This window comes from Fundulus heteroclitus, chromosome 3 (assembly GCF_011125445.2).
Source record: "Fundulus heteroclitus isolate FHET01 chromosome 3, MU-UCD_Fhet_4.1, whole genome shotgun sequence".
In the NCBI taxonomy this organism is placed as follows: Eukaryota; Metazoa; Chordata; class Actinopteri; order Cyprinodontiformes; family Fundulidae; genus Fundulus; species Fundulus heteroclitus.
In genome coordinates this window covers 26,821,877-26,840,675 of record NC_046363.1, presented here as the reverse complement: position 1 = coordinate 26,840,675, position 18,799 = coordinate 26,821,877, and the positions used below count along the sequence as shown (strand labels likewise).

The 18,799-nt window shown below is 38.4% G+C and overlaps 3 protein-coding genes across 8 annotated transcripts; 1 reads left to right on the top strand and 2 right to left on the bottom strand.

Moving 5' to 3' along the window:
• Window positions 1–11: 11 nt before the first annotated feature.
• rpl18 (ribosomal protein L18) lies at window positions 12–5,365 on the bottom strand. The gene is made up of 7 exons (XM_021318117.2): window positions 5,227–5,365; window positions 4,560–4,646; window positions 4,313–4,420; window positions 3,275–3,373; window positions 2,738–2,861; window positions 1,437–1,506; window positions 12–153 (listed from the first exon to the last, which is right to left on the bottom strand). The coding sequence occupies exons 1-7, from the start codon at window positions 5,227–5,229 to the stop codon at window positions 78–80; spliced, it is 567 nt and encodes a 188-aa protein (XP_021173792.1). The 5' UTR covers window positions 5,230–5,365; the 3' UTR covers window positions 12–77.
• A 1,306-nt stretch (window positions 5,366–6,671) lies between these two features.
• On the bottom strand, window positions 6,672–13,146 carry si:ch211-120k19.1 (Mpv17/PMP22 family protein). Of its 4 annotated transcripts, none has more exons than XM_012865694.3 (6): window positions 13,037–13,146; window positions 12,730–12,872; window positions 10,418–10,764; window positions 7,731–7,801; window positions 7,595–7,624; window positions 6,672–7,509 (listed from the first exon to the last, which is right to left on the bottom strand). In XM_012865694.3, exons 3-6 carry the CDS (start codon window positions 10,752–10,754, stop codon window positions 7,390–7,392), a joined length of 558 nt encoding a protein of 185 aa, XP_012721148.2. In that variant the 5' UTR covers window positions 10,755–10,764; window positions 12,730–12,872; window positions 13,037–13,146; the 3' UTR covers window positions 6,672–7,389. The 4 variants fall into 4 exon arrangements, with proteins under 4 accessions (XP_012721148.2, XP_035990557.1, XP_035990564.1 ...); XM_036134664.1 differs by having other exon boundaries at window positions 12,730–12,799; window positions 13,037–13,106; XM_036134671.1 differs by lacking the exon at window positions 13,037–13,146 and adding an exon at window positions 12,899–12,971 and having other exon boundaries at window positions 12,730–12,799.
• On the top strand, window positions 13,119–18,481 carry LOC110368719. 3 transcript variants are annotated; one of them, XM_036134653.1, is made up of 4 exons: window positions 13,119–13,191; window positions 14,205–14,412; window positions 16,918–17,107; window positions 17,227–18,481. In XM_036134653.1, the coding sequence occupies exons 2-4, from the start codon at window positions 14,394–14,396 to the stop codon at window positions 18,431–18,433; spliced, it is 1,416 nt and encodes a 471-aa protein (XP_035990546.1). In that variant the 5' UTR covers window positions 13,119–13,191; window positions 14,205–14,393; the 3' UTR covers window positions 18,434–18,481. The 3 variants fall into 3 exon arrangements, with proteins under 3 accessions (XP_035990546.1, XP_035990539.1, XP_021173808.2); XM_036134646.1 differs by lacking the exon at window positions 13,119–13,191 and having other exon boundaries at window positions 14,139–14,412; XM_021318133.2 differs by lacking the exons at window positions 13,119–13,191; window positions 14,205–14,412 and adding an exon at window positions 14,432–14,560.
• The last annotated feature ends 318 nt before the right edge of the window (window positions 18,482–18,799 follow it).

The window sequence follows — 18,799 nt, the reverse complement described above, 5'->3', positions numbered from 1 at the left end:
ACAAAGCAGCGTTTTTTTTTTTTTTTTGGACAGCCAATCTTTTTATTTGTCAGATTGCATGAAAAAACAAAAACAGACTAGTTCTTGTAAGCACGGCTGGACCTGCGACCACGGGCTCTCTCGAACTTCCTGCCCTTGGAGCGAACATAGGGCCTGGAGGAGAAGACAGAATAAAAATTACATTTATGAAAAACACAACTGGGACAAATCAAAAGCTCAAATAATCTCTGTTCCAGTAAACCAGTATCTCCATGTGTGGGGGAGCCCTATCCATACCAGTAGAGAAAACATTTCATACAGTGTATTCAAACCATAGCACTTAAAAAAATGCAGAGCTCTCATAACCCTGTACATTTGCTGTAAACTTTTCACAACTCCCCATTCCCATTTTGGTTTTAATCCTCATTTGGCTCATTTGACAGATTAGGACCCCCCAATGAAGCCAAAATAACTACATACCCCCCCAGTGCTTCAGTTTTTATGTCCCAATTTTCAGTGACAGAGCATCTAAACCCTGTTTAGATTAGTCAATTTGTAGAAAACACAGGAGATTGTAATCCCTGATCAATGCAAAACAGTAACTTCCAGCTGGAACATCTGCATTAGACGCATTGAACCACATTCCCTAAAAGTCCATAAGCAGAATCTTCTAGATAATAACTGAGCGGGTTCAAAACCTCCCCATACAGAAACCGAACGGAGCATAGCTGGCAGCAAACTTCCCTTAACAGACAGCTCCATTTTGAACCTGAAAGAGCTGTGGTACAAAACTAAATCTGACAAATTTTATAATTCTCCGGTTCATGTTAATTCAGTGCTCAAAATGTAAGAACATGTTCATTGGGGAAAAACTCCCTATTTTAGAGGCATTTTGGGAAATGCAGCTGGAAAGCTGCATCCAGCTGAGCTAAAACCAGATAGATGTACCGACACAGCTAGATGTGGGGTTTTCAACTAAAACTTTCAATATTGGACTGAACAAAAAAGGGGAAACCGTCTAGAAAATGTATTTTTTTTTTACAGAGGTCAAGTCTTTTATGATGAACTTCCTCAAGTACGCATTTTTTTTAAGTCCTTCTATAAAGTAATAACTAAATTACAATAAAGTAAACACTTTTGTTGTTTCTGTTTTATAGAAACAATGTGAGAATGTAAAAGTTACACCCATCAGGCAGGACATGATACAGTGTATACTTTTAGAGCAAAAACATCTTTCTGTTCTCCATCCTCAGTGTCACATGGACATAATTCAAATTGAAACTATTTTGACGACAGGAAGTCTTCAACTTTGTATTTTAATTAGTGATATGTAGTGAAATGGGATTTTTTTAAATCACTGTTTCATGATACAATAACTAAAAGTAAAACAAAAACATGTTGGTTGGTAAATTGTGTTGCCTATTGCTGATTAGGTTTAATGTTCTGTGAATACATACTTGGTGTGGCTGTGAGGGGTCCCAGGAGCTTTTCCAAAGTGCCTGTACACCTCTCTGCCTTTGCGTGGCCCTGGAGGAAAAAAAAAAAAAAAAAAAAGTATTTAGCACCAAACAAACGATCAGTAAACTTTCTAAAATCTCAAACTTAATTTACAAAGTCTGCCAGAATTAATGGAGAAATGCAGAACGCAACAAGGAGCAACTTTAATTCCTTTTGACCTTAAGAGTCGAAAAACAAACTCCCAAAAGGCAACAAAAAAACACAACAAGAACCAATAAAGCAACATAGAAACAAAGAAAAATATTTGCAATCGTTCATGCTTAAATTTGATTCATCCGGCTGCTTAACACCAAGCTTTGACACAATCTTGCAATACTTTAACCAAATTAAAAAGATCCTCATTCGCCATGGATTGCTCGGAGCAACAGAACTGGTCAACAGAGCAGTGTGCCAACTTAAATCAGACAAAGTCAAATGAGTTCAAGTTTTATGTAAAAAAAAAGGGATTTTTTTTTTATAAGAAATGAAAAAATCTGATCAAATTTGTCATTTTCTCCCTTTTCTATTTAAAAACTTCAAACTCTCCGAACTCAAATGTCTAAATTTTCAGCATTTTTAGACCATTCTGGATATTTCAATAAGTATTAACATTGAACCTGATTTAGTAGATGGGTCTCATCTGCAGGTCAGAATTAGCTTCAGATTCTACGAGTGTGGAAATTGGGCCATTTCTCAGCTTTTATGGAACAACAGATTTCGTTATTTCAAAATTAACTCTTGGAAATATCAAACATATGGAGCATCTTAAACTAATTGCAGATTCCTTAAAGCAGTTAGTCCACTTTAAACACCAAATTTTCTAATGAAAATTTAAAGAAGAATTGTGCTTTTGCAACTTTGTTCAATAAACAGACTATTGTTATTTAATAAAAATCAAAAACTAGAAAAACCAGACCTTTCCATCTGAATTTCCTTTCCGGACAAAGGAAATTCTCACCTTAATAGACTTATAAAAGATAAATTAGAAACCCTGAGAAAAATGAGCCATCAGCATTTCTCAGGATCATTTAAGATTAAAATAATGCAGATATCTGGTATCCAGTCAATTTACAATAGACATTTTGGATGGAATCAAGAAAATGGTCCAGGTCGTCACTTTATGGACTACTTGGCAAAATCATGAAATGACTTCAGGAAACCGTTTTGTGACTGATCCAGTTTTTATACAACTGTTCTAATTAATAGTGCCTCTCAGACTAATTTGGTAGACTGCAGCGTGACATAAGAGCGGCTCGGTTACCTGACAGCAGCACTGTGCCATGTCCTTTTGGAGAACTCAAAGCCAGCTGGTCAAATGTCATCACCTGACCTCCAGCCTTCAGGATCCTGCGGCGGGCGCCGTCGGTCACCCTGAGAGCGCAGATCTGAAGAACGAAACGCAGAATTTCAGAGGCTTACGCTACAATCTGCTTATTGTCCCACAGAGGGAAAATTAAGGTGTATGAACAGCAAAGTGACATTGAAGTGGAAGCATGCATTCACACAAAGGTAAGGTAGGACAAAGGACAAAATGGAGACTAGACTGTAGCGTAAAGACAAATTTATAAGAAATACTGTAGCTTGAAAAAAATGAAAGATGTGTACAATTGTGCAGAAACAGCACAGATTTAAACACGTAATGAGTTTGTTGGGAGCAGTGATGGTTATAAAGTCTAACAGCTGCAAAGAGGAAGGATCTGCGAGAACACTCCATTCAACATTGAAGAACGCCAGACAGTGAACGGGCCTTTCTAACGTTAAATCCAAGGAAATTCAGCTTTCTTCTAAGAAGACCCACCTTGAGCTTGGGGATGTCCTGAATCCTGACATCGTCAGTGACCGTTCCCACAACAACCGCTACTTTGTTATCACGGCCGGCCAGCTTCATCTTACGGATCTGGTTGGGAGACAAAGCAGGCAAACTTTAATTTGTGACTGGAAAACGGATTACAGCGACATTTCACACAAAAACAGAGAGGGGAAACATATACATGTGTAAGTGTGGGCAAAATGGGTAACAATGATCAATTGCAAGTTTTTCCTCTTTACATTAAAAAGTAATCTGTCACTCTTTCAATGTCAATTTAAATCAAACAAATGTTAGCATAGCCCTCCCTCCAAACATCTGAAAATCATTGTAGCACACCAGACTAAATCAAATTTTGCGTTTAATACGGCTTTTCTCTTCCATCACAGCATTTTCTGCTGGTCACCTGAGATGCTGTAGCTGCTGATACATAATATGTTCCACACGGACAGCTACTATCAGACCTGGGCCACATAGGACTCAAGTAAATTAAAATTATGTAATATTTCAAAAAAGTTAATTCAAACTACGCTTGCATGAACTGTATCACATTTGTGCTTTTGAACTTTTCTCTATATAGTAAAAAAAAAAAAAGTGCTTTGATCTTGAACTTAGTCTGTCAGCTTGAAACTAAAGAAAAGCAAAGAATGTTGCAGCAGGTAAGCTATTGACTCTTTCATTAAAAAAATGCTACCAATACCCTTAGAGAACTTTTTCTTGCTGTTGGAAAACGATGACCGTTTGGTTAACAGCAACAATAAGGCAAGCAAGACAGGTGTGAGTTTTTTTTTTAATAAATATCCGTTTGCAAGAGGCTTTTTAAAAAATATTTAATTTTCAGAGTAGATAGAAGTTTCATGTGCCCAACTTCAGCGGACCTTATCGGGTTTCTAAGCAAAAATCCTCATTCACAGCCCTGTGACTAAAATTAGACGCAAAAACCAGCCATTTCTGAACATAAAAAGTAACCATCCACAAAACCCTGGCTTCACAATTAAGCTAATAACTTCTAAACTATCTGGGACTGACCAGGCGGGAGATGGAGATGGGGGGCCTGTTGGTCCTGCTCATGAACAGCCTCCTCAGGACCACCCGGTTGAAGGGAGCATTTGTGCGGCGGGCCAGGAACCTGTAGAGCTGTGAGACACCGACATGACAATTAGCTGACAGCTTCAGAAGATGGCATTCACAAGATATAAACGCAAAACCTTAAGCACAACTAACCAACAGTGCTGACACTGTTTCAAAGAGGGGATAAAAGTATACACATGTTTACCTTAACCAAGAGCCTCAGATAGATATCCTCGCTCTTTGGCTCTTTCCTGTGAACCTTGCGGTCCTTGTTGTGCCTGATGTCGACTCCCTGGAAAATATAACAAGAATACGAGTGAGATGCAACACAAAGTTTTCATATCAGGTTATTCTCTCGCATGTAAGCTCCATTAATTTATACGACGCCGTACTACTTTCCCATTAGACCAAAAACTACACGGAGCAAACAGTTCAGTCATAATACAGATCTCAGTCGGTTAGCTAGCTGGAGCTAGCTCACACGTTGACGCTACAGCGCACAGCTATCAGCCATACCAACAGCAGAGAAACGCTATAATATATCACTTCGCTCAATTTTGTACTTTTGAAAGCAACTAAACATAAACAAACTAGTAAACCGAGTTTTAAAGTAATATTGCGCCTTCAGAACAGCTTTGACCGCTAACTTCGAGTCAGTAGCATGACTTAAAGCCGCATCGCTGTAGGTTCCGAAGAAGATATGCTAATATGGATTACATGGACAAATTACTTAAAATAAAAGCGATGCTACAGCACTGAATATCTTCGGGGTATGTTTATGTACAAATCAACAACATATGATGGTTTAATCAAGAGGATGACAGTGGATATAAAAGCTATCCCGTTTAACAATATCTGGTAGCTGTACCTACCATCTTGGATTCAGAGCGAAAAGGGAGAAGGAAGAGACAACGTCTCGCGATAACACAACGCTCTGAAATCTCGGCCTTCTGATTGGCTACAGAGCTTTCGCTTTCCGGTTGATAATGTGAGGATGGAGCCTCCAGCGGTGTGTAGTGTAATTTGCTGTGAACCAGAGAACTTGGAGAGTTTTGATTTCATTTGATCTCATAAATGAAACCACAGATAAATATTATACAAATGAGCATTAAACATTTTTGCCAGAAAACCAATTTTTTACCACCATTGTTTGATTTTACAACATTGCAATCTTCTTAACTTTGATGACAATTTAACTTTTTTCTTTACTTGTAATATATACAAAATAATCCACAGACTTGCACTGTCACCATTAAGAGCATTTCTAAAATTGAAATCTACTTCAGGCAGAGTCACTAGGTCTGTGGTAAGAGGAGACTGTAAAGTGCCTTATAGACGGACCACCTACGGGCAGAATGTTCTTTCAGTAAAGGGCTGTAATATCTGGAATAGTATTCTATTCACTATAAGAGAATGTACAAAATTTATCCTAAAAATTACAAATTGGCTTAAATCAACCAACAATGTCCTCATTCAGTCTAGGTCTCTTTCATACACATGCAACCTTGTAAATAATAAACTTTTCCTTATTACCCTTTTTATAGTTTTTGTCTTTGGAGCTACAGGCCCTGCCCTTGCCCCAATATTCTTTTTATGTATATGTTAGCAATTAAGGTCTAAATGTTACTGTCTCGAACTATGTGATTTAATGCTAACTTTCTCATTCAGTTGAGTGGGGGAAGTGGGTCTGGGCTTTTGATTAGTTTATGTACAAGGTTTTTTATGTTGTACAAAAAGTATGAACTTTGAGATTTGTTGTCTGCTTTTGTCTTTTACTAAATGCTTGAACTTTTAATATTTGTTGACCTTATACACCAGGTAGAGGGACAGCATATGAAAATTTGCTTTGTAGCGCTAATAGCGACATTTACATTTACACAAATGTTCATTCATGTGTACAGTCCCTGTTAAATAAAAATAAATGAAATGTATTACATGTGTGTTAGACCATTATTATGCCAATGAAATAAAAAAATTGTAATCACTAATGATGATCAATATATATATATATATATATATATATATATATATATATATATATATATATATATATATATATATATATATAATCAAAAAGTGATGTATAAATTTGTATATTTCTTTATATTGATAATTTCATTGTTCACATTGTCCAGTATATATACATAGTGTATATATTATAGTATATTGAGTAGATTAAAATATGCATTCCACTAATACCAGTTTGTCAGATTAAAAATACCATATGAAAAGAATAATATTTAAGCTGCTTTTAAATAAAATTTTGTTTAAGGCCACATTCAAATTTTATATATATATATAAATGCATGTTACCATTTGCCTTTTACTTTGCCACTAGGTGTACCTGCCACCCGGGCTTGGAGGTTGTGATCCAAGCCCCTCTAGGGGAGGTGACAAGCTGTATGACTCCTTGTTGTTTCCATAGAACAAGTCCAGCAGTGTTTTATTGCTGTCAGGTGTGGCAGGTAACATACTCGTTTAAAGGTGGGGAGAGTGGAGAACAGGGAGACATGATGAAAGTCCCTGGAGATCAGAGAAAGGGGCTGGGGCTGCTGTGTTTGGAGTCTGTTGGTTGTAATATCAGCAAATTACAATGAATTTAACTGAAAATATAAACAGAATAAACCTCAATAATCATGTTAAGGCATTACAAGGTAAAATAAAGTAGAGTGTGTTAAAATAAAAATTTAAAAGCTTTTGTGTTTATGGAGAAGAAAAAAACTACATGTGTGCACAGGAGAGGAAGGCATCACATATATTACAACCCAAACTCCCTTCTGGCTGCAAGAAATCATGTTCACTAAGTTTAACAGCAACAGGAACAGCAAAAAGTAAATAAATTCAGGTCAAACATTTCTGAATTCTTTTAATTTTTTGGTTGTTGACATCTCAGAATAAACAACTTAGTCAGAGAAGATCAGCTGATTCATAGATGTGTTAAAGTTTCCACGGAGAATATGTAATCACCCCTTTAAACCAGCTTCAGTAATGCCATTATCTTACAAGAATGTCTTAGAAAAGTGAACCTCTGAAGTTTATTCGGGTTTTTGTCTGTGCTGCTGTCTGAGATGACACAGAAAGATGGTGAAAGTCAGAGCGATTCCTCCCACAAACGCAGTGCGAGCCACAGGCGGCACAAAGGCAAAGTTCACGGCCTGAGAAGGAAGCATGGGTGAAAAGTTAATGTCCTGTGTACAATTCTCTTAAAGTAAATATCTAAAGGAAAACAAATGATCTCACCTGCATTGTTGACCAATACACCACTCCAGCCTGCAGGGGTAGACAGATTTAATGCAGTGTATATTTAATTAAGTACTTATTAAGCACACTTTTATCTTAGTTTATATATAAAACCAAATATACATTTTCTTTTTACCTTATAAGACGTCCAGAATTTCTGTCGCCAGTCTTCGAGTGGGTCGTCCTTGTTTTCTAATAAACTTAAACCTGAATGATACACAGGACCATTTAGTTACTAATTTAATCATTCAAAATCATTCACTGGCCATCAGAAACATTCAAAACATTCAGATGCTCCATTAGAAACTGAATTGAGATTTTAGTTAATAGTATGCTTCTAAAAATGCAAAAATGTAACCATGAACAGCAACTTTTTTTTAACAAAAACAGAGATAAATATGTAATATGATTAATGTTTTTTTTTCCCAACAATGTTTTTATTGTATTTTTACAGAGGTATATCTGCCATATAACCAATACAATTAACAACAAAAAACACCCTCTTACACACATATCTGCATATATTCCTTTAAGTATATAGAATAAAATAGTCCATTGCTGAGGCTCCCTTGTTTAACCTTATAGTCCAACAATATGATTGATGTTTTAATTCAGATCTCAATTAATTTCGCATTTCAAGATAAAAAGGCAGCAGCATGCTAGCATCTGTGACATGAAGCTGTAAAGCAGAGGTTTTCATTCTTTAAACGCTCTTTACAATTTTAGGCATCTCATCACTGATCTGATTAGTCGTGTAAATATTTCTCTCTGTCAAAGACGAACTGTCTCCTTGGACACTGAAGCCTGAAAAGTGCTTTAAAAATAACCTTTGTTTAAAGACCATTACCTATAAAACGACACGCGTCACCTGACCATTGTGCCCATGAACAGAAATCAGCGGATGAAGAAGCTCCACTGACATCCCTTCAACTTTGCTTCTGTCATTTTTTTGGCTTTATTTATAATCGGAAAATTACATAAATCCCAATAATTTTTTTTTAAATATGAGCTTTAATGGCTTGTTCTCTCTCCTTTCTGATTTTGAAGAGTAGCAAAAAAAAAAAAAAAAAAAAGTAAAGCAGAAACTGTAAAAAAAAAGGTTTTCTGGGACATTTAATTAATGGAAATTATTCGGTGTTCTAATAAGTGTGTCACCGTCGACTATGGTGAGAGATTAATTCCTGGTGTGGGAATTTCACGCTGAATAAATGAACTCAAATTAAAGGTTGGATCTTCTAAACTATTCAGCGTGAGATTGTGCTTCACCACTAAAGGTGAATTCATTTTAAAGCTTTTCAAGCATCTCTACCAGGGGTGCCAACAAGCACTGAGGGAGCTGTAGATAATGAAATACGACTATTTCAGAAATAGAACTTTGCCCACTTGGTTTAGAGATGAACGTCGCATGATATGCTGTTTAATGAGCTGGCCAGATTTGCGGGATGTTGGTCAGTATAAAATTATACAACTCTGTTTGTATATATCCAGTCAGGCAGCGTTGAAAAGTACTTTTTTTTCCCTGTGCTGGTAAAAGAGAGAAGTCTGATAAGCAGTAAAACAGTTTGTTTAACCTAATGAACAAATGAAGCAAACCCTCATTGACTAGTATGTCAGTACACATGAATGTATGTATGCACAAATATATACACAAATGTATATGCACATATATACGTGTAGATACATATGTATCTAAGCGTGTATATATATATATATATATATATATATATATATATATATATATATATATATATACATATGTTTATATACATATAGATCACTATGTATGTAAATAAGACATCATATGCCCACTCCTTTTTCTTTTTGTATCTTTTTTTTTGTATCCTTTTTGATCCATTGTATATATGAAGATTCACCTTTCATACCTTTCACACCTTTTTGTATGAACCGATGTGGCAAGTGAATTTCTCCATTGTGAGTTCAATAAAGCCTATCTTATCGTATCTTATCTTATTTGTTTATATTTCTCAACTAAGACATCCATTCAATAATTGGCTTTTTTCTTGGTGAAAAATTAGGGCTTCTCATTTTCCAACAATCTGTGAATGTACGTAGGACTGTTGTTCCACCAATCTAAACATAAACTAATAAAACCTGGAGAAAAAGGAGTTCAAATGCTCAATAATTATCAGCATTGGCCTCTGAAATCTGACAAAAAATCCCACAAAAATGGACAAACAGGGAAAGCAAAAAATATCCAAGAATGCAATAATTACGAATTTTCTAAGGTTGGATATCATTTCCAAATAATCCATGATTAGCAGCAGCTTTTAGCATGATTAGCAGCAAAACAGGGATCAGCATCCAATGAATGGCGAGTATTCAATGAAAATAGGGTTTATTGAAGTAATGCAGAATTCAGCTGCAGTGCATTTACTGGAAGGCTGGTTTACAATCTTAAGGGGTCACGGGTCACTACAGAAACACAGGACAGACAACTCTGCACGCATTCCTACCTTTGGGCTGTAAGAAGGAACCAGTTAGCTGATAATGATATTTGTTTGGGACAGTGGGAGGAAGCAGGAGTAACCAGAGAGAACCCATGCATGCACTGGAAGAACTTGAAAACCCAGGAACATTCTCACTGCAGAGCAATGTTAACATTTACGTTTTGAAAAGCCACTTATATGTAACGCATCGTGTAAAACAGTAGGGTGTAATTAGTTAGATTGATTAGTTCTTTCATTAAAACAGAGGCACTGGTGGAGCACTTATGCTTTTCTCTTTTGGTATTTTCTATAAAATGCTGACTTTTAAAAGTACCCAACACAATACATCTTTGAACAAGCTTTAGAGCATCCTTACCAACATAAAAAGCACTGATGGTGACAGGAGCGGCAATCAGCTGATCCAGCACCACCTTCCTGGTCACCGCCTTCACCCCGCCTCCTGGCACCATCCTCTCCAGCCCTCTGAGCCAATGATAGTTGAAGTTGGCGTGGAAACACAGCCCCACGGTCGCCACTCGAGCTGTCTGACGCCAATCGATCCCAGTCGACCCCTCAGACGTCGCGGACCCTGCGGCAGGACTTCCACCCAGGACGCTCTGCTGGATGAGGTCGGCGGAGGCAAAGAGCGCCGTGTATCCCAGAACGTTGCTGATGTACGGGCGAGCCTTAAACACGGCCCAGGCCCGGTTCATGGCTGAACACCTGACCAGAATGAACACGTTGGACTTTAAAAACACTTGAAATACAGCAGCCTGTATAAGTATTCACTCCCAGTGGTCATTATAAAACCCCAAACCTTCATCTGTTTGACTGAGATTTTATTTGACAGACCAACACAAAGTAGAGATTAAGTGTAAAAAGGATGGGTGGAGATACGTGGTTCTGTTTTGTGGCATGTATCTGTATTCAGCCCCTAAACCTTTAGTCTTTTACCCTTATATAAAATCTAGTTTAACCCTCTGCCTTCAGAAGCCAAGACAGCTAATTAATAAATGTGCCCACATAATCAGGTCAAGGTCAATTAATTGTCTACAGCTTCATCCCTGCAGGATTAATTAGGGCGAGAGGCAGGGTTCACCCTGGACAAGTCGCCAGTCCCTCACAGGGAAACATGAGCCACAGTTCCTCAGGTACGCCCGTTTTTTCGCCCGCCATACGCAGCTCCTTCCCACACAAATTATATTTTCTTATTTTTGGGATTCCACCGGCCTAGAAAGGCCTGGAAGAGGGACACGCCCCGTCCCCCAGTCCCCCACCCCCAGTTAACACTTTAAAGAAATCTGCATGAAATGGTAAATGATTGTCGTGGATATTTTTAAGGAGTAAACCACCGGGATAAATATCTGAATCACACATCCAGTAATAAGTAATAAATAAGCAGAGCCGGTCTAATCTTTTTCTGATTTTGAGTGTTGCTGCGGGTTCCCGGGGCAAAGCGCTCCTTCTTCAGGCTCTTTTCAGTGACAGAGTTAATATTTACACCCTTAAATGTCTTGTGTCTTGTTAGCTTGCTACCCTGAAATGTTACCGGGGGTAAAGGAAGTCCCCTGAACCCTCAGTCTTACCCGGGCTTCTTCTTGTTTATGATTGATGGGCTGTGCTGTTTATTAAAGATCCAACAGATTAAAGGTTTAAAGTGTAAATCATTCTTGTTGTAACTGGGGGGGGGGGGGTTCCTCCTCTTTGGTTCCCCTCAGCCTACGGCCTGCTGAGGACGGATGTTGAAGGTGTGAAGGAAACAGGAAAAAGGTGTCAGTCTTGAGAGAACACAACGCTGTGATAAAGCAATAGCTTTCTTTTTTTTTTTTTTTTTAAAAACTCTTTATATTTGCTTCACTCCATAATTTATATGATGTAACTCTGATGCATCTATAGTGCTTCTTTTTTGGAAGGTATCCAAAGAACAGCCATAAAAAATAAAATAAAAAAAAAACTCTAGAAAGACGGAAGAAATACATGTACCAGGGCTACTTTAAAGAAAAATCCTCTTTAAAAGCAAAGTATATATAAATAAAGGGTAATCATAACGTTTTCAGCAGCTTTAATGTCTGAGGCTAGCGGCAACACAAGACTGCCTGTTAAAAAAATCTCCATAATAAAATCCCCATAGTTACTACAAAACACATTTTCAAAGTGTTAAACACATGTAACATGTTCATGGAGCACCGCTGCAAAAGTATGAAGCATGAAAGCAGAAATGTTTATTCTGTTTCCAACCATCATGTTAAAATAATCTAATGATTTTACCATAATTGTTTGAGGCAAAAAAGTCTTTTTGATCTATCATCAAGAAATACCACTTGGAAGTTTTTTTTTTTAATTGTGAACTATATTATTGTCTAAATTTTTTCATCTTTGCACCTCGTCACATTCACGATTAAAAGTCTTTTACTGCTCAATTTAATGGAAAATATGAGCTGTAAGGGAGTTTACGGCGAGATCACTGACAGATAATGCTGAGAATATTCAACCAATTGAAAATCGCTCCACAAAGCCCCGCCCCAAAGGTTCAGGGTAATAATCCTGCCGTCTCCCTGCATGTTTTCTGGGGAGGATTTCTAACTTTCTTTATCTTTATAGATGGAGTGAAAATAAAGGAGGATGTAGAACAGCACCAGAAAACAGCCATGGCCTTGTGAAAAAAGGTCATCTATAGTCCAAATGTACCTCTTAGTTTGGCTCCTCTCAGTCTTTTCTTCAATCCCCAAAAGCCGTCGACACTTTCCCACTAGCTCTCCTGAACATAGAGGAGTCCAGAAGAGAACGTGTGAGAGTGACACAAGTGCCTTTGCTGGGTCAAAGTGTAGCCTCTGTTGTAAGAAATGTGTGATAAAACCTTTTTATCAGCTCCCTCAGGGAAATGTGGGAAAACAGCACATGTGTAGAGTCGCAGACAGCAGGAGTACCGTCGGCCTCACACTATCACACTGTCAAGCTTTTATGTTACATTCATGTATGTTTGGACATGACTTACCACAGATTTTTATTTCCGTAAGGTTATTGTGTTGAAGTTGAGGCTCTGCAGCTTTCTGGTCAGAAGCACACGTGGCGTCTCTATAAATAGATGCCACTCCTGCAGCAGCTGTTCTCTCCTCTGAGGGTCTAAGTTCTACAAGATCGTCCATTTAAGTAAGAAACCATGCAAATTTATTTTTGTTATGGAGCGGGTCAAGAGGTACTGTTCGTCAATTCCCATTGAGAGAATCTATTCTTTATCCAGATTTCCTCAGGTTTTTATGACACGATCAACAATTGAGTGCCAAAAATGGGCTTAGTTGGGTTTTATTTTATTTATAATAATGAAACAATACAGTACTGAAGCTGGTTCCAATTCTATGAGAAGGTAAAGGGGTGTTTCTTTTTTGGCATACTTAGAACAGATGAGGTCAACAATACTGAAGAATCTGGACTAAACAGTGTCTAAAGTAAAGCCAGAGCTGAAAGGATCTATCTATCTATCTATCTATCTATCTATCTATCTATCTATCTATCTATCTATCTATCTATCTATCTATCTATCTATCTATCTATCTATCTATCTATCTATCTATCTATCTATCTATCTATCTATCTATCTATCTATCTATCTATCTATCTATCTATCTATCTATCTATCTATCTACACAAACTAAAAAAAAAATCAATTGCAATCAATCAAATTTTATACAACTTGAATCAACACAAAGAAAACTATGTACAACTATATTAAAACAGTTTAGCTAAAGGAACCCAGGAAGGTTAACAAAACTTTACAAAACTTTATGGAGATTATATATATATAAAGAATTATTGCTTTGATCAGGATTGTATTTTTTTAATGCAACCAGACACCGCACGTCTAAGGATAAAACTGAAGAAAAATATCAGTAATTGACGATAAACTTTGATGCATTTCAATTGTGCTAATCAGCGTTTCCCTCCTTTTCAAGCGGACGGCCCATACACCCACCTGCTGCCATAGATATGTAAAACTCTGCACTTGGAAGGTGCATTGAAATGAAAAGATCAATTAAAGCCAGTAGCAACCATCTGAGCTCTTCCATCTAAAAATGTGATAATAGGGGCGGGGGGGGGGGGTCAGAGTTTAAACCAACCAATTAAGGCCTTGTTAACGGCCACAACTGCTGCGTTTGTGTCTCCAGGCGGCTTTTTATCGCAGCACACAATGAGGCTGGTGCCCACACACTTCCACGAACGGTTGACTTTTCAGATAATTGCTGCTTTCGCCTCGGAGCCTCTCATCGTGTCCCACTTCCTCTGTCAAGTTGTCAACGTGGATGCCATTCGTGCTGCTGCAGAAAGGGGAGCTTGTGCGTCTGCAATGAGCACCGATGACTCTCGACTTAATCTGTGAGCACACACACACACACACACACACACACACACACACATGAACAGTTCAGAAACCACACCTCTCTCTGGAGTTGTCCACCTCCTCTGTCTGTCAGTGCAGCTTGCAGAGACTTGCTAACAAGCGGCGGAGCGTTTAGGCACAAAGGTAAGAAGCTTTTCTAATTATCATCACATCATGAAACATAAGCGCTGGTATTCAGCAACTTTGTTTAGAGGTCACAAGGTTTGAGGAGCAACAGTAGCTGGATAGATTTCTAGTTTATTTATTCAGTTCAATTCAATTTTATTTATATAGCGCCAATCCATGAAACATGTCATCTCGAGGCACTTTACAAAGTCAAAATCAATCATATTATACAGATTGGTCAAAAATGTTCTATATAAGGGAACCAGTTGATTACTTCAAAGTCCCGACAAGCAGCAATTATGGTTTATTATTGGAAAAAGGATCTAAACCTTTGTAATCAATTCTGATATAAATTAGAAACAATTTAAAATTCCTTTCACTAAGCATTATTTAATGTTCTCCCCTTTCTGACTTAATTTTTTATAATTTTCTTCACGTGACACAGATTTTAATCTGGTACTGTAAAAAAAAAAAAAAAAATCATTGTTATTTTAGCGTCTGTCTAAAATGTTTTAACATCCCCCCCACTCAGCAATTAGGATACAGATGCAGCAGTAAATTATAAAGAAACATAGGTGGGTAGTAACTAGTTACATTTACTCAGTTACATTTACTTGAGTAACTTTTTGAACAAAATTAGGAGTTTTACTGCACTGCATGCTTAACCTTTACTTGAGTTATATTATTACTCAAGCATAGCTACTCTTCAGTAGAATTTCTGGCTACTCCACCTACTGGGAGTAACTTCATGAATAAAAGAACATATGTGTTTAAAAAGCACCAGAGACGAAAATGTAGCGTTTATGTTAAAGTGAGACTTCTTGTTTGTACACAAGCTTTATTATTTTTATGTTATTTTTTATCTGTTGAGCTCATTGAGCCATTTGGAGGTCAAATGAACGTACAGTAAACAGTAGATATTGTCATTGGAAGTACTTTGCATTGTTCTAACATACTGGATATACATTAATTGCTGTAAGTGTTGCTTTCAAATGTAATGTTGAAAAAAATGACTTAGAAAAGTGTTTTTTTGTCTTTAGTATTTAGTGTTTCTTTTGTCTTCAAAATACCAGAAATTGCACGTAACCTTGTGTTTCTGTCTGTCCGACTGCATAAATTTTAAGTATTACGTAAATCATCAGCTGTTATTATTAGTTATTCAGTACTTGAGTAGCTTTCTCACTGAATACGTTTTTATTCTTACTTGAGTAATTTCTTGGCTGACAACTTTTTACTTTTACTTGAGTAAAAATAGGTTGAAGTAGTGCTAGTCTTACTCGAGTACAGTTTTTGGCTACTCTACCCACCTCTTTAAAGAGTAAAGAGTACTTTTATCTTTAATTTACACATTTGGTAATCATCCATCCATCCATCCATCCATCCATCCATCCATTACAGAAGCCATACTTTTCTATTCACCAGGGTATTTAAAGTCTCAAATAATTAACAATATGTAATGTGATACAGTATCTGTATCTGCTTCCACAGAGATATATTTAATGGAGGCATGGCTGGGCGATAAATCGATTTAATCGATTTATTAAAATTTTTTAAGAATAATTTTGTAAAATCTGGATTTTATTTTGTCAATGCAGTCACTGGGCTTCCATGAAGAGAATAGCATGCAAAGCTGAATGTATATATTTAAGAAAATATACTGACAAAATATTATAAAGAGGAAACACTTATTTTTACAATGAGAGGAGACACTTTAACTTACTTGTTCTCTCTTTTTTTTTTCAAAGTTAGTGTGAAGCCTGTTCTTGGCTCATTGTGTAACACCGCTAGCAGCAAACATTTAGTTATATTTTCATTGTTTACAACGGCAGGGCCGCCATCTTGTTTTACAAGCGTGTTTCACAGCTGCTATTTAGTTACACTTTGAATTCAGGTCAATCCAAGATGAGATGATTCACCTAAAAGCAAGTTTTCAAATGATTTCTTTGCTTCTTTTTGTTAAACTAAAAGTTAGATTGGTTTAAAGAAAAAATTTTAAGCCATATTGCCCAGTTCTAAATGGAGAGATCCTCCTTCTCGGTGGTTGCTTCAACTAATAAAGGGAGGCACTCCTCTTGACAGCCTTGTTATTGGGTTAACTACAAGCAATGGATGTAGATAAGCTTTTCAGATGTTAAAAGCATAACATAAATACTTAAAATAATTAAAATCCTGATCAGAATGATGTTGGGACTGAATCAGAATGACTGTTTAACTCAACAGTCATCCACGAAGCAGCAGATTTCTGACCAGTTTTTCTTTGTTGTTTTGCATCACTTTTGATAAAGTAAACTTTTTTTTTGTCTTGATCTAACAACCATGCTCCTTGAGTGAAAAGCATAAAGTACTGCATAAAAATCCTGTTTTGCATTTCTCAGCCATGCGACCATCCTTCTCTGTGAGTCTCGAGCCCGGTTTGGAGCGAGGCGTCCCGTGGGGTCGCGACCTCTTCACCTTTGTGACATCCGCGGCGGGTCACATGATGCGGACCCTTGAAAAGCCCCGCAAGAGCCGCCCATCCAAACGGCAGGTCAACCACCGCCGCTTCCTGCACAACATGATTCAGAGGTGCGTATATAGCTTTATCCAGAGTGAAACGCTGGAATGAATCCTTCAATGCTGTTGCTCTCGCAGCATTTCTCCTGTACTGACACCATCTCTCTCTCTCTCTCTCTCTCTCTCTACAGGAAGTTTGCAGACATAGAAGCAGCAAACCACCGGCTAGCGTCAGCCCTTTATGTCAAGGATGGAGAAAAAACCCCATCCTCTCTTTTACCACACAGCCAAGAGACTCTGGAGTCAGCAGGTCCCACGTCCCGAAGGGAGACACCGCAAGATCCCGATCCGTACGCCGTCGATGTAGAAGCAGAGGACGCCGCAAAGGCGAGGAGCGGAGCGTCTGAGGCGAGGGAGCAGAAGCAGACGGAGGACAAACATCTCTGGAAACGTCACCAAAGATCCAGCCGCGCAGCGAAGAAGAACCATCAAAGCAAGATGAGACAAGCTAAAGAAAAGAGAAGGAACAAAGTTGTTGAACTCTCTTTGTTGACAGGCCTAAATGATAACGACATTTTCCAAGAGGCGGAGCTCCTTCAGTCTGAAAATCCCACGTACCAAAGCCTGATGAATCCGGTCAGCGACGTCTCTGAAAGCAATCAAACGCACCCTGACTTCACTGTTTTTGACCAAAACGAGGACGATTCTCCTCCTTTCTCCCCGGCGCTCTCTCCGTTGTCTCTCGACTCTTGTGATTTCTCAGCTCAGACACTGACAGACCTCTCCGCCTGCACTCAGGCCCCGGAGACCGTCACCGGTGGTCCTGCTGACAGAGCCGAGCTCTTCGCTGTTGGCAACAAGGACTCAGTGGGCCACATGGATGTAGAGTCCTACTTTGAAAGTATTTGTCCATGCCGGGTGGATGCGGGGCTTGAAGCCTGCCCAGAATATGACGTTACGCTCGGAGACTTATCGGACGACTATACCGGGTTGGGAAACTTTCATCCAGACGAAGGGGTGTGCAGATGCAGCTATGAATACAGCTGTGAAGATCGAGGAGGAGGAGCTGCAGGCTACTTCCAAAGTGACCCGAGGAGCTCACATCTGCTGAGAGAGCGTGAATACGCCGACCCGAAGCAGTCGTGCCACAGTACAGACACGGCCTCCCAGGAGTACAGCGTCGCAGGGCTGCTGCAGACACACCGGCCTCCCCAGGAGGGGAGCTCCTGCATGCTGGTAGACAACATGAACCACACTCCCTTTGAAGGTGTGGCTCAGTCTTTTCCCGTTCCCCCTCCGCCTCCTCATCATCAGCATCGTCCCGTACCAACGCCGCCTCATGAGGACGACTGGCTGTTTCCTGACATCCTGAAGGACAGACAGTCCCCTTACTGCTGAATTCACACCACCATGGAGATTTGTTAACTAGACTGCATGACTGAGTTACGATACTTTTTATTGTTTTCAGCCTAGTTTTTAAAAGTATTCACAACCCCTGATGGTTTTCCACATTGTGCGTCGTTAGAACTTCAAACTTATTTTAATGAGACAATAGATCAACGCAAAGTAGTACACAATGTAAACCTTTATCTTTGCTAAACAGCTCAGGCTCAGGTTAGATGGAGGGGAATGTGTCCATTTACAAGCCTTACCACAAATTCTAAATGTTTCCCAATTTAGTTCTGGACTTTGACTAGGCCATCTTATCGCAGGAATGTACTTTAGTCTACAGTAAATCATTTCATTACAGCTCTGTTTGCATGT